General features: G+C 46.9%; 1 protein-coding gene across 7 annotated transcripts in view; it reads right to left on the bottom strand.

Moving 5' to 3' along the window:
• Fubp3 (far upstream element binding protein 3) overlaps nucleotides 1-13484 on the bottom strand; it is a 54730-nt gene that overhangs the window by 15924 nt on the left and 25322 nt on the right. For 6 of the 7 annotated variants that reach the window (XR_012911823.1, XM_075985777.1, XM_075985774.1 and 3 more), the window contains exons 3-8: nucleotides 8682-8715; nucleotides 6296-6345; nucleotides 5872-5943; nucleotides 4566-4623; nucleotides 2510-2672; nucleotides 1125-1223 (exon numbers count right to left, since the gene is read on the bottom strand). Coding sequence is in view for 6 of the 7 variants with exons in the window: in XM_075985777.1 (XP_075841892.1) it covers nucleotides 1125-1223; nucleotides 2510-2672; nucleotides 4566-4623; nucleotides 5872-5943; nucleotides 6296-6345; nucleotides 8682-8715 (476 nt within the window). In the remaining variant the exon portion in view is untranslated. The remainder of the gene's footprint in view (nucleotides 1-1124; nucleotides 1224-2509; nucleotides 2673-4565; nucleotides 4624-5871; nucleotides 5944-6295; nucleotides 6346-8681; nucleotides 8716-13484) is intronic. The other variant, XM_075985772.1, reaches the window with a different exon arrangement.

Raw genomic sequence — 13484 nt, 5'->3', positions numbered from 1 at the left:
TATTGCTTCTCTGGAGCTGTACACCTTGATTTTTAAGAGAGGGGCTTTCACTGGCTCCAAGGTCTCCAAGGAGCCTAGGCTGGCTGACCAGAGAGTTCCCAGGATCTACCGCTCTTTACTTCCCTAAACTGAGATTACCCAGTAATCTTATTTTAAAGAAAGTTGGAAGCCTGGGGGAAGAAAGGGCACGGAAGCAGCTGGCCTGAAGGGAGGGAGGAACTATAATACAGACATCCCTCCACCCAGCTCTCACCAGGACTAACCTTGTACAGTGAGAACAGCTAAAGGGAGAGGGAAGAGGGGAGTGAAACTGAGAGACTGGCCAACCTTACTGGGTCAGAGTCCACACCCCCCCTGCTCCCCCACCCCAGACAGGGTTTCTTTGGGTAGCCCTGGCTGCTCTGGAGGCTCAGAGATCTGCTTGCCTCTGCCTTTTGAGTGGTTTAATGGCATGCACCACCCAGTCCCAATGCTCTTAAATAAGCATAGCAGGTTAGATGCAGTAAGAAGACAGGCTGCGGATGACAGAACACTAGAATTTCACTGACAATACACACCCATAGACACTTAACATTTCTGTACCAGCAAGATGGAGTGTGCAGCCACAGGCTGAACTCTGCTTCCTCAGCACAGGAAGCTGTGTTGAGGTAAACATGCCTGGCACTCGTTTTCATCTGCACCTCCAGCTGGTCTGGATTTAAGCTGCCCACAGCACAGCGATGCTAACTATATACTTAATCATCCTCAATACAAAAAACTAGTGTGTGCACTGTCCCAGGCAGGGGCCTGTCATGTGGCCACACATCTGGCCAGTGGCCTTGGCACTGGGCATTAACTGGAGATTACATCCCCATCACATTTCCCCAAAGAGGTATCACCAGCAGTCAACAACTACCCGGGTGGTGGTGGTGATGACCCTTTCACAAGGGTCACCTAAGACCATCAGAAAACAGTTATTTACATTATAATTCATAACAGCAGCAAAATTAGTTATAAAGTAAAAATGAGAATAATTTTATGGTTGGGGGTAACCACAACATGAGGAACTGTGTTAAAGGATCACAGCATTAGGAAGGTTGAGAAGCACTGGGCCAGACAAATCTAACCCACAAGTTCCTTCCTACCTGTACTTTAAATGGATCTCCAGTGATGCGGAGAGGCTTGTCTGCTCCTGTGGGCAGTGGGCCATCCTGGATCATGACCATTTTCACACCTGTCCGCTCCTGTTGGGGGACATGCAACCACACAGCCGTCAACGTCATGAGAGAAAATGCACAATGCCTAAGAAAGCAGAATTGGGTCAGTTGATTCTAAGTCTATGTCTCATCTCCCAAAGGTAGTCTTCTCACCTGGGAATGTTGACAAATAATGCCCACGTGCCCATCCTCTTTACTCATGTCTGGAGTACCTCAACTCTAGGGAGCTGTTCCCATTGAGTGCTACACACTAAGCTATGTGTTCTGCTTATCATTGGCTGATGACAACCTGCGCCCACCATGCAATCAAGTGCTGCTGCCTTCTGGGCACAGGTGAGATGGGCTCTCAAACCACTCAAGGCTAATTGCTGAAATGTGGGTTCTGTGATAACAAATCCTAAGCTTTTACAATTTATCCTATGTTGTAGGAGGTCTTCTATAAATCTGAGGCTTGGGGTATGACAAACAAGCCATCACTGGCAGCTGTCACATCCCAGAGTTCTGAAGTCTGCTTAAAACTCAGTATAACATGCATTCAAGTGAGCATCAAACCATTCTTGGCTCAGTGTGGCTGCCTTAGCTGGAGATGTTCAATTTCAAACATTCTTGACTGCTGAGAGCTGTCTCTTCATGGCGACTCACGGAAGTCAAGGAATAGTACCCCCCAGCTCTGACTACAGTAACATGGTCACTCTCCTTTCTATAGACAAGGGCCCTGAGCACTTGAAAGTAAACAAGCACTTTGGGTTTTTATTGTTGTTTTTAGGTCCGTCCATGTAGCCCAGAGAGGTTGAACTCACAGAGATCTGCCAGCTCTGATGTCCTGAAGTGCTGCAGGGATGCTGGGGAAAGGCGTGTGCCACAGCTGGACTTCCCTAGTTGTTTGCTCAATGTTCTGAAATAGGCTCTTACTATACATAGCCCAAGACAGCTTCTGACATATATTCTTTCCACTCTAGCCTCCAGGCCTGTGCCACACCTAGTTATAAACGGACCCCTCCCCCAAGCCAGGGTCTCATGGAGCCAAAGAAGCCCCCAGACTCATTATGTAACCTAGGCTGGTCTTAAACTCCTGATCTTCTTGTCCTAGACCCCTCAGGTGCTAAAATTCCAGGTATGTGCCCCTAGTCCATCTAAATGAGCATATTTAAGCGCACAGAATCAATGTTAACAAGGAGCAGATTTTAGAAGCCCCGACTCCAGGCTCTCCCACGGTGTCTTTCCTGCCCTATGTGAGGAGAGGTTTGGAAGGGAGCCATGGCTCTACTATGTACCAGGTCAGTTCAGCTCAGCACCACATGGTGCTCACGCACCTGCAATTGCTTGATAGTTTCCCCTCCTTTGCCGATGACCAGACCCACTTTAGATGCAGGGATGAGAAGCTCTTGGATTGTGCTGTTGCTATCTATGTCATTGTGAAAGCCGGGTCCATTCCGACAGCGGTCCACAATCTGCCCCAGGAGCCGTTTGGCTTGTCTTTGGGAAGGAGAAAAATCACAAGAGACCCAGCATTAAATGGATGTTTAAGGTCTTCTGGGAAGGGAAATGGTGCCGGGGAAAATGCGAAGGAGTCAAGGCAGCCCTCCATCCAGCTCCAGCTCCTGCCTCACAACCTGGGAGGTCTGAACCATTCGCCATGCTACAGAACTGTAATTCAAAAGCAGCACACACCACACCACATCACTACAGTTTCCAGGTGGAGTCTAAAGAACAGGCCACTGACAGACCCCAGCCCCTACATGTCTGCCCTCTGCTCCTGCTTGCGTCGTCACAATGCCATGCCTCCTACTTTGAATATCAGCAGCTTTGGTGGCAGAAACCTCCTCTTTATTTCTCTGCCCATCTCTCTGTTCCCTAATCCAGCATAATCCTCACAGAAAACCACTCAGCACGCTTGTTAACGAGGGTGGGAGAGAGAAGGAGCGATGAGAAAGACGGAAGAAAGCAAGGGTTAGTAACCACGCTTGTGCTCCTCAATTCCAATGTCTCCCTGTGGTCAGCAACACTGCTTTAGGACTTCCAGTTACGCCCACAACATCGCCAGTGGTTTCAGGGCACAAGGGGCAGTGTCCTGCTGCAGCTGTATTCCAGGGAACACCTGACTGGTCCATCCCAGTAGAAACTTTGTGCTTCACCCCACTCACTATCTGTCTTCATTTCTGCGATGTGGCAACAGTACAACCCAGTCTATCCATGTCGTATGCTGGGCCAATTTCCTTTTCTGCACCAGAATCTTCCCTGGCTGTTATTTGCAGAATTTATTCTCTAAATCAGCACCATCTATTTTTTTGTTCCTCTGACAAAGATTCAGCAACCAGACAGGCTGGCTGTGTTGGAGAAAGGGATTCCTCCTGAAGCCTCAACTCCTCTGGCAGACATAAGTAGGACCGCTTAGAAGAGTAGGATGGACATGCAGTCTTTTGCAGTCTTGAGCCTTTGTGTGAAGAATCGTCTTGTGGGCCCTCAGCTGCAGCAGCTTTTTAGTATTTTGCTAGTGTACTAGATTAACCTGTGCTGGGGAAAAAAACGCTGCGACTCCAGCAACACCATCCAGCTTGCCCTATAATGCACACCTGCCAGTGATATTTATTCTGGTTCACTGCTTGCAATGTTAGAGCAGAACAAGAGAATTTAAACCCATCTAGGCTCCCTGAGAAATGGAAACAATAAAACAACCCTACCTATTGAGCCAGACATAATCTCAGCTCCCCCATCCCCTAGTGAAACACTACTGTAGAGACTGAAAGAGGAATGAGAACTACTCCAGCCCGCACAGTCCTCCTCCCCAGGAGGTGCTTGGGTTTATGAGCCTGTGTTTGATACAGGGCCCTGAGCAAGCATGTACCAGGACAGGAAATCAAGGCAAATTATCAGGGCTCTTGCCAAGGGGCCTTCAAAGCCAAGGCACCTGCTGGTTGGTTCACAAGGCTCTGTGAGTGGAGCAAAGGCCACAAAGAGTGGATTCCCTTGGTTCACAAGTATCAGAAAGGTAAGCAAATCAATTAGTCCAGGAAAAAGGCCTGGTGCCCAGTTCTCTGTTGCTCACAGTGATCCAGTCCCTTCACCCAGGTCTGTTCCAGTATGGGAGGTGTTAACAAGGAGATGGTTGGCCAGGGTGAGCGTCCACTCCCGAGTCCCTGGTTCATGGCGGAGCCACGACAGCTGGGAAGGTCTAAGTTTGTGTGTCTGAGGTAAGAGAAGAGCTCTCCTGGTGTGGCAGCCTCCCAGGCCTTTCCCCTACTGGGGGTGTGCTGTGGGGTGGATTCAGCACAGACCGACAGTCTGCAGCAACAGTTTGCCCTTCCATTTCTCCTCACTTGGGGAAGGAGGAAGAAGAGTAAAAGGAAAAAGTAAATAAAACAAACTTACTCAATACTTTCTGGGGTTCCGGTAAGTACACAGGGCCTCTCTGGAATCCCAGAACTCTCTATAAGAAGAATCAAGAAGATGAGATGTGTTGGTGGGCATCAGGCAACCGTGTGCCTTTGCCTCTGTGTGTAGACTGTCTCTCTGGGGCTGGTTCCTACACCATCCCCACAGAAGCACAGTCTCCCAAAAAGACCAGTTTTACTTTGCTGGGGGAGAGAACTGTAGTTCTCAACATAGAGACTGAGTCCCATGGGGGAGCCAGAAGGACACAGCAGAGCTCCGAGAGTTGGTCCTAAATGCCAAGCTCCACTCACTCTGACCTGCCCAGAGGCTCTGCAGCACCTCAGTCACTTCATCATGCTTTCCTCGCTCTGTCTGCAGAGCAGTCTCATGGCCACAGGTCTGGAGATTGCGCTGAATACTAGTAAGGACTTCATAAGCACATCAGGTATATCAGTTATTGTATCCATATCCCAAGAGATTGGCAGTAGAAATAAAGCACGGGTCCTGGACCATTTGACACGAGAGGAAAACCTTTGCTTCCAACACCCACATGAAGTTTTAGACTAACCCTAAAAACTCCTTATAAAAATCCTTCCTCAAAAAGCTGAAAGAGAGAACGGGGATGTAGTGTTTCCTAGTCTATGTGAGGCTCTGTTTTCACTCCCCAGCACTGCAAAAACAAGCAAACAAAATTCTCAAGACAAATAGCTAACAGCAATTACAGCCTTCAGACATGGCAGTGAGTATCTTATATATAAATAACAAACATCTTCTACTGGAATGTCTCCACACCCTTCCTCTCAAATGGAAAGAAGACACATCAGATGACATAATAAAACTACAAATAAAAACTTGTTCTTCAATCTGTGTCTTTCAACATCACATGATCAACAATGACCGTGTTGGGAGACGTCCTGAAAGGTGTCTGACACACTCAATCAGCTAGGACCCCTACTGTCCTCTCTCCACAAAGTGGAAGGGTGGTTGTACAGGGAAGCTGGGTGCAGGCCCCACTCACTATGCCTGGCATCACATTCTGGTGCAGAAAACATAGTTGCTAGCCCAGCCGGCAGGTGTCAGAAGAGGCCATGATGGCCAGAGTTGATTGTTGTCCTAGAAGGCAGGCATGAACCTCCTATCTCCAGGCTGGCTTCTGTTCTGGTGCTCCAGTGCATAAGTGCAAAACAGACAGCAACCACACATACTTACCCTAGCTTCTATCAAAAAAGTAAAGACACTGAATCTGGAAAATCCGTAACACTGATTTTTACTATACAAATCTATGAGAAAAAGCAGTCCTTACCTGAGGCAATTTGAATTTTGCAACCAGATTCTGCTTGAATTCGTGAAATCTGCTCACCTCCCCTGCCAATAACTGCAACAAAACGAGCAGGGTCAGAATGTAACCCCCTTTCCACACTTAATCATGCATGGATAAATTTAATTAACCCAGCAAACATTTATGCTCTGCTCATAGTTCACTACGAGCTGACCTGTGGAGCCCATCTCAACTCCCAGGCATCAAAGCAACAGAAGCTGCACGTGACACCAGCAGACAACGGTACTTTAGCTGAGGTGAGCATAGCTAGGGGTGGCCAGGCACAAATGCTCTGACTCTATTGACCCCAATGCCTGCCACACTCCCAATAGCATTCTTCCACAGGTGACATGCTCCTAAGAGGTTGTAACAGACCAAGACTAAGGGAAAAGACAAAGCAGATACTTACTAAATCCAACCATTTTATCAGGTACTTTGAATTCTTCTGTTATTACTGCCCTAAAAACAAACAATGTTTTTAAAGAATAAGTCAGAATTCAAATTTGCAACCACCTTAGATCCCCAAGATTAAAAGCGTACAACAAATCATGCTGATTTTGCCCTTTCAGGAACACGAAGAGTATCATTTCCAAGTCCCTTTGGTCAAGCACGCCTCGAGAACACCCAAGTCTCCCCCTCTGGTCAGAGGAGAAACATCCAGATTCTTAAACCAACTCTTTCCCTAGCTGCCTGTTCTACTTACAGGTGTAATCTCATGGCGGGGCCTACCAGACGGGCTGTCAACCCCAGGACAGATCTGCTAGGATTTAGAAAGAGGTTCAGACACCTAATAGGGTGTGTTCTCCAGATAAAAACAGGGCCAACTTTTTGGATCTCTCCATCTTTTTGTTTCCTGGCCTCCCTCCAATATACCTGTCTTCTAAGGTAGTATGTGCCCAAGAAAACCAGCATCCCACAGAGCCTAATCAGTGCTGGCCAGGCCAGTATAATCGCTTCCCTCATGCTGTGAGAGACTCTTGTTAAATATGATCCTGTCCATCAGGTGCCTTCAAAAAAACAAAAAAGACTCCACTGGCTCTTTCAAATAAACTTTGAAATGTAGCATGCAGTGTATTGAGGACAATATCCAATTGCCCAGCACCCTGGAAAGCAATTAAATCTAAACATTTACCTTAGGGGATGCTAAATACAAGTAGTTTTAAAAAGCACACATTTTTAAGTATCTTCCACACAGCTAGATTTTTAGTTATCAGAGAAAGGATCAGATACAGTGCATGTTTTCAGGGGAGTGCAGCACTTAGAAATCCAACAGCATAAACGGCACTGCCACCACATCACTGGGACAGAGACAGGAACCACCCTCAGCCTATCTACAAGGGGATCTTTCCCCATCTCTCTCTGTCTTGGGCAATACAGGCACGCATCACCCTATCCTAATGGGTCCAATTCATTGCATCCAAAAGCCCTCAAGAACTAACAGCACCCCAAAGAGGCTAGGCCTGTCAGGATGTGTGTCAGCGCAGCTGTCAGGGCCAGGGCATCTGCCTGTTTATGGAGCACAAGCTGTCCACAGGAACCAATAGACTGCCATCTACACAAGCACACTGGGTGATGTCAGGACTGGGTCAGCCCTGTATGGGATGCTTGCCTAGCATGCATGCTGGCAGCCTTACACACATCCCCAGCCCTGAGAACAAAACCAATCCCAACAAGATCCCTTAAACAACATATACAGTGGAGAATACCACAGAGCTGGGCAATTCCTCAGTCCTTGCAAATAACTCTGGCAATCAGTCTCAATCTCTAACTCCCCTCTAATCGCCCTCTATGTACCTCTGGCTGGCCTGGAACTTCCTATGTAGACCAGACTAGTCTTGGAATCAAAGACATCCCTCTATGCCTCATGAGTGCAGGCATAGTCATATGACACCACACCCAGCCCAAGTTCTCTTCTGAAGGCAAGGCTAAAACTGGTCTAAGGCACTAAGAATAGGCACTCTGGAAAATTAACATGCTAATTACAGTTTAACAGGAAATGCTTATCAGCATTTCATACTAACAACCTCATATAAATTAATTTTAACTCATTAATAAACAAAACAATGCAAACAAAAAAATGAGTCTAAACCTTCCATTTAACTGACTCTTGGTAATGTTTAGAATCCCCAGCATTCATGTAGAACACGGAGGGCAGAACTGTGTCACTGGCAGTGCAGATTAAGGACATAACTGACAGTTACAGTCTGTAGAGGAGAAGTAGCAGTTTCCTGGGCACGTTCCCCCTTCCTGTAGGTGATGCTACAACCAGATACTCTTATCGCACAGATGGGCCCTTTTATAGCCAAGGTCTTTTAATCTAAATCCTCAACTTACTAGAAGGCTATGGGGGAAGAGAGGGAGAGAAAAAACTAGGCACAAAAGCCAAGATTTTCCAACAACCCCAATCCCAGGCACATCCCGCTTCTGAAGCCCCACACTCTCTTCACCGAGAACTGCATTCTTCTTCTGTGAAGAGGCTGAGATCCCGAGGCACTGGCAGATTCACAGAACCAGCAGGATAATGCACTCCCTCCTTTCAAATTTAATCTACAGTGGAAGAGAGCAACTCCACCATTGTGAAAGTCTCTTGAGGCCCAACAGGGGCTGGCTTAGTGCCTCAGTCAGTCTGCTCCTCTGTTTTGGAGAGGGCTGGCAAAAACCATGGGTCTTAAGGAAATCTAGCCCCTGGCTTCCCACACTCCCAACCTCTGACTTGCTAACACTCCAGTGCAGATGGTGGATCAATAAACAATTAGAAATGATCAATAAATAATAAAACATAACCCACTGCTTACCTTTGATGTACCAAGGCCCCTAACTGGTTACCTACTGTGGCAAAGAGAAAGAGAAAAGAAAAATCAAAGCATTAGTACGGATAAACTAACTTCATCCTTACCCGCATTCTTACTGTTCAGGGGGTGGGAGGGAGGCAGAAAGAAAGCAAACAGTAATTTAGGCTCAGTGGCTGAAATGAATGCGTTATGTGATATGAAACAGGAGGGGACGTCTTGTTCAACAGTCTCTAACCCAGTGTCCAGCTGAACGAAGGATAAGAAATTGATCTGTGTGTCCACATGCTGAGAGGCCTAGGAAGGAAGCCTGTCTGTCTAAATCCTGCTCGCTCCCTACCGCTTGGCATCCAAACCCAACATAGATACGCCAGGTCTTCCTGCTCTTTTAAAAGCAAATGAGAAGATTTATCTCCTTGGAAGCACTGCTGAGGACTGCTCCATGGCAGCTGTAGTCACTAAGAACAGGCACATATGTCCCTGTTCTGTCACCTCCCACCCCACCTAGAACAGCACCAGAAAGGACCAGGTTCCTCCCTCCTGCTGCAGCTTCTCTAGTTCATTTCACAGAGCTGAGTGCCAACAGGCTCTCACTGTTAGAACTGACTCTGCAAACCACATTCCCAGAGTGGCTCTGCCAAGCTCCCTGGTCTAGTTTCTGTCTCTCAGCTATTGATGCGCCCCTCCTTCACCAGCCATCAGCAGAAATGGTTCTGTGCTATTTCTCTTCTGGAAAATGCAGTTTAAGAAATACAGCCAGCAGACAAAGGGAGACTATAAACCCAAGAACTGAATGGACCTTTCGAGATGCTAAAAGAGCATTCAAAAATATGTCTCTGGGGAAAGCGGGAAAGCATCAATCACATCAACGTCTGGAAAAGTGAGAAGGCTTAAGAAGGCCAACTGCTGTCTCCTGTCCAGTTTCCCCTGCTATCCTCTGGACAGTTAGAGGCCCATAAAGAGACAAACAAAAGCAAACCAGATCATGACATCCTAAAAGGAGAGAAAGCAGAGAAACAATATAGCAAAAGTAAACTATTGAGTTCATTGAAGCTATTGATCCAGAAAAAAAATACCATATTCCATCTGGATCAATAGCAAGATGACAGTCTGCAACCAAAGCACAGACACTGCACACTGTTAGTCGCTTATCTCAGGGGAAGAGAGTTGTTTTTAACTGACTCCTAAAACTTTCTTTATCCTTACCCAGTGCTCGATTTTCATTCACATGAAAACTGGACACTCTCCAGCTTAGGAGAGGAATCCCCATCATCGGCTTTGCCCAAAATCTGTCCACCACCAAAATACCAAAGAGCGAGGGTAGAGGCTCATGGGGCTGCACAGCTGCTCTTGCCCTGTAACTCCAGCACTCAGGAGGCTGAGCCAGCCTTAGTTACACACACACACAGATTTCAAGGACAGCCTGGGCTATATAGTTCAGCCTCCTCGATTTCCATGAGAATTCCTCTACTAGAGGATGAAGAATCCACTGAATACAGGAAGAACTAAACACCCGCAAGTGAATGCAGTCCTCAGTGAAAGCTGCATGAAGACTGCGGGTCCCTGGCTCAGAGAAGCCACAGGAACACAGCAAAGGGCAAGCTGGCCACAAAAGAACCCTGTGAGACTCATCGGAACACTCCAGAGCTTCTGTTCAAACACCATTCAACAGTCTGTGCTCACGGCAACAGAAATTCCTTTTTGTTGGCAAAGGAACATGTCACTAGCCATGCAATTGGCATCATTCTGTTTCCTTGACACTGGGAGGAGCTCCCAAACACTGGAACCAAACCTGCACTCATCACCACTCCCAAATACACAGGCTTCAAGGGCCACAGCAAAGGACAAGACCAGACTTCATCAAGTCAGTATTTGGCCTCAGGCAGGCAGAGAAGCCCAAATTCTCTTCCCTCTCCATGCAAGGATAACGTGTGGCTACACATGTGTGGTTCCATGCCATCTATCTTATTGGGTGCCTAAAAATGGACCCAACAGTAAGAAAGGACACTGGGTACTGTACATGCAGTTAACATGTGACTGAGGAGAGGGTCACACTAAGGAGGCATCTCACTCCCCGAGTCCCCTCAATTCCAGCATACCTGCACACACAGGGTGGTCCTCACTGACCCCACACCCAACAATGGAAACTGCCCGGGATGCGGAGGGAGAATGAATTTCTCAGCTATGAGGCAGCTGACAATAAGAAATTATTTCTGAAGAGTAACACTGCCAATTTCAGCAATAACCTTAAAAGGTACCTTGTTTTTGTCCCTTGCAAAGAAATGCTAGGAAAGTATTCCTGGCCAACTAATCAACTTTATAACAAGCAGCAACTTGAATAATCATCTGTTCCTGCTCCCAGACAACAGGTACTTGGGTAGATACCAGCGTGCAGCTCCAGAGAGAAAAATGGCAGGATTTTATGCTCAGCAAAAACAAAACCAATTTCCTCTTTAGATTTTTGTTTTTAGTCTGCTGTATTTGTGTCCAAGAGCACCTTCCCATGTAGTGTAGGCTTCATGGAGGTTCAGGTCACTGGTGCACACTCCAGGTTAACAGGCCTCCAAGGTCCCGAAAGTACTGGGACTGCACACTTTATATATTGTTACACTGCCATGATCTCACACAAGTGCTGTACCCACTGAGCCACCTCCCCAGCCTTCCTCTTGGTTTGTCAACATTCCTTTCCATGTTCTGCCCTCCCTCCTCCTATGGTATGTTTCTTCTAACCATAACTGGCCTTTTCCTCATCTCAGTTAAGGATAGTGATACCCAGGTGGCTGAGGGGGACACAAATGCTTCCTGTGTCCTATATAGCAACTCCTGTCCCAAACCACAGAGCACTTCTTTGCCAAGCCCAGCTGAAAGGCCTTGGGCAAATAATCTATTACTGATTTTGCCAACTATTTTTTTGTTTGCTTGTTTGTCTTGTTTTTCTGAGACAGGGTTTATCCATACAGCCCTGCCTGTCTTAGAACTCACTCTGTAGACCAGGCAGCTCTTGAATTCACAGAGATCCACCTGCCTCTGCCTCCTGAGTGCTGAGACGAAAGTTATGAACCACCATGCCTAGCCTCCAATTACTTGCTTTTGAGAACTGAGGGTCTAGGCTAGGCTGGTATATTTGGTGACACCCTCAACAAAGAAAGAACGGGCAGCTATTTAACAGTTCCTCACCATTAAACCTGCCTTCTTTCCTGAGTCCTAACTCAACTCATGCAGGTTCTGCCCAGCCACCAATCCCTTCTTTGGATACTGACCAAATCCTAAGCATGCCTGCCCTGACCCTCAGCTTTCTCATTTTCTGAAGACACCCTCAACCCCCCACCCCGTGCAACTGCCTGCCAACTTCCATGAACATGTCATTTTTCTTTTCTGGACCCTAACTAAAAAGGCACGGTTCTTTCTTCTTCTTCCACATTTATTTCCTACTAGCAGCTTTGAGAGTTATAGCCTGTATATTCTGCAGTTTCTCTCAGACTGGAATAAACTGACCTGCAATCTTCAAACAAAATACAAAGTAAGAATGAGGTAGGCACATGCCTGCTAGTCCATTACTTTAGAGGTGAAGAAAGAACCAGGAGTTGAAGCTATCATCAAAAACTGCAAGTTCAAGTTTGTTTCAGCACCACTCTTGTTTGTTCACGAGTAGAAAAGACCGCCAGCACCAGCTTTATGAGGCACTGCCCCTGCTGCACCTGCTTTCCCCACTACCAGGGAGATGCTGTCATTAGCAGCCTTCCAAGGCAGAGCACAGGACACCTGCACACTCACTCCAGCTGCCTGGATCTACATGGGCTCTGCATATGGTTCTACTGTTTATCCTGGCACTTTTATCTCATTATTTAGAAGGTGCTGAGGATGGAACCCAGACTCTCCTGCATAGTAGGCTAGTATATAACCACTGAGTTGCTCCTCATCCTGTAATATTATTTGTTATTCCTCACCTGCAACTACTAAACACATTCAGGTGCTTAAGAGTCCAATGTACACTAACTCAATGGGAGGGTCAAAGATGAATAAGAACCTGTACCCCTCCGCCAGTAAACCCTTAAAGCCAAGGCCTGACCCACGAGGCAACAGAGTAACAGTGAGTGAACGACAGTGGTCTGAGGCTATGGACACAGCACTAAGAGTAACAGTGGTCTGATGTTGAAGGTGGCTGCGTTCCTGCCACCTGGCTCCCGGCCACCTGGCTAGCTTATGCCCCGAAATAACAACACACAAACTGTATTCTTTTAAACACTGCTTGGCCCATTAGCTCTAGCTTCTTACTGGCTAATTCTCATATCCCGGTCAACCCATCTCTAATAATCTGTGTTGCACCAGTCTTACCGGGAAAGATTCAGCATGTCTGACCTGGCGGCTGGCTCCATTGCGTCTGCCACGGAGAGCAGAAGCATGGCGTCTGTCTGAGGCTTCTTACCTCACTTCCTCTTCCTCCCAGCATTTTGTTCTGTTTATTCCACCCACCTATGTTCTAACCTATCAGGGCCAAGCAGTTTCTTTATTAATTAACCAGTGACCTTCCTCCATCAGTCTGGGGCTGTTGACACAGCACTGAGAGTAACAGTGAGTGAACGATAGTGGTCTGAGGCTGTCGACATAGCACTGAGCTTTCCTCCCATGATTAATACAGGCACCCAGCTTTCTTAAAAACCAATTTATCACACAGTGAGGGTTTACATTTCATCCTTTATTCAGTTATGTATGCATGTTAATGTGTATAATGACTAGTTCTGATGGAAGCAGGATTTAACTCACTCACGAGTGATAGTTTTTTTTTTCCCAAGACAGGGTCTCTCTATA

Source organism: Microtus pennsylvanicus, chromosome 9 (genome assembly GCF_037038515.1).
Source record: "Microtus pennsylvanicus isolate mMicPen1 chromosome 9, mMicPen1.hap1, whole genome shotgun sequence".
Taxonomy (NCBI): domain Eukaryota; kingdom Metazoa; phylum Chordata; class Mammalia; order Rodentia; family Cricetidae; genus Microtus; species Microtus pennsylvanicus.
Note: the sequence above shows the minus strand (reverse complement) of the source record. Positions and strands in the feature narration are given on the sequence as shown.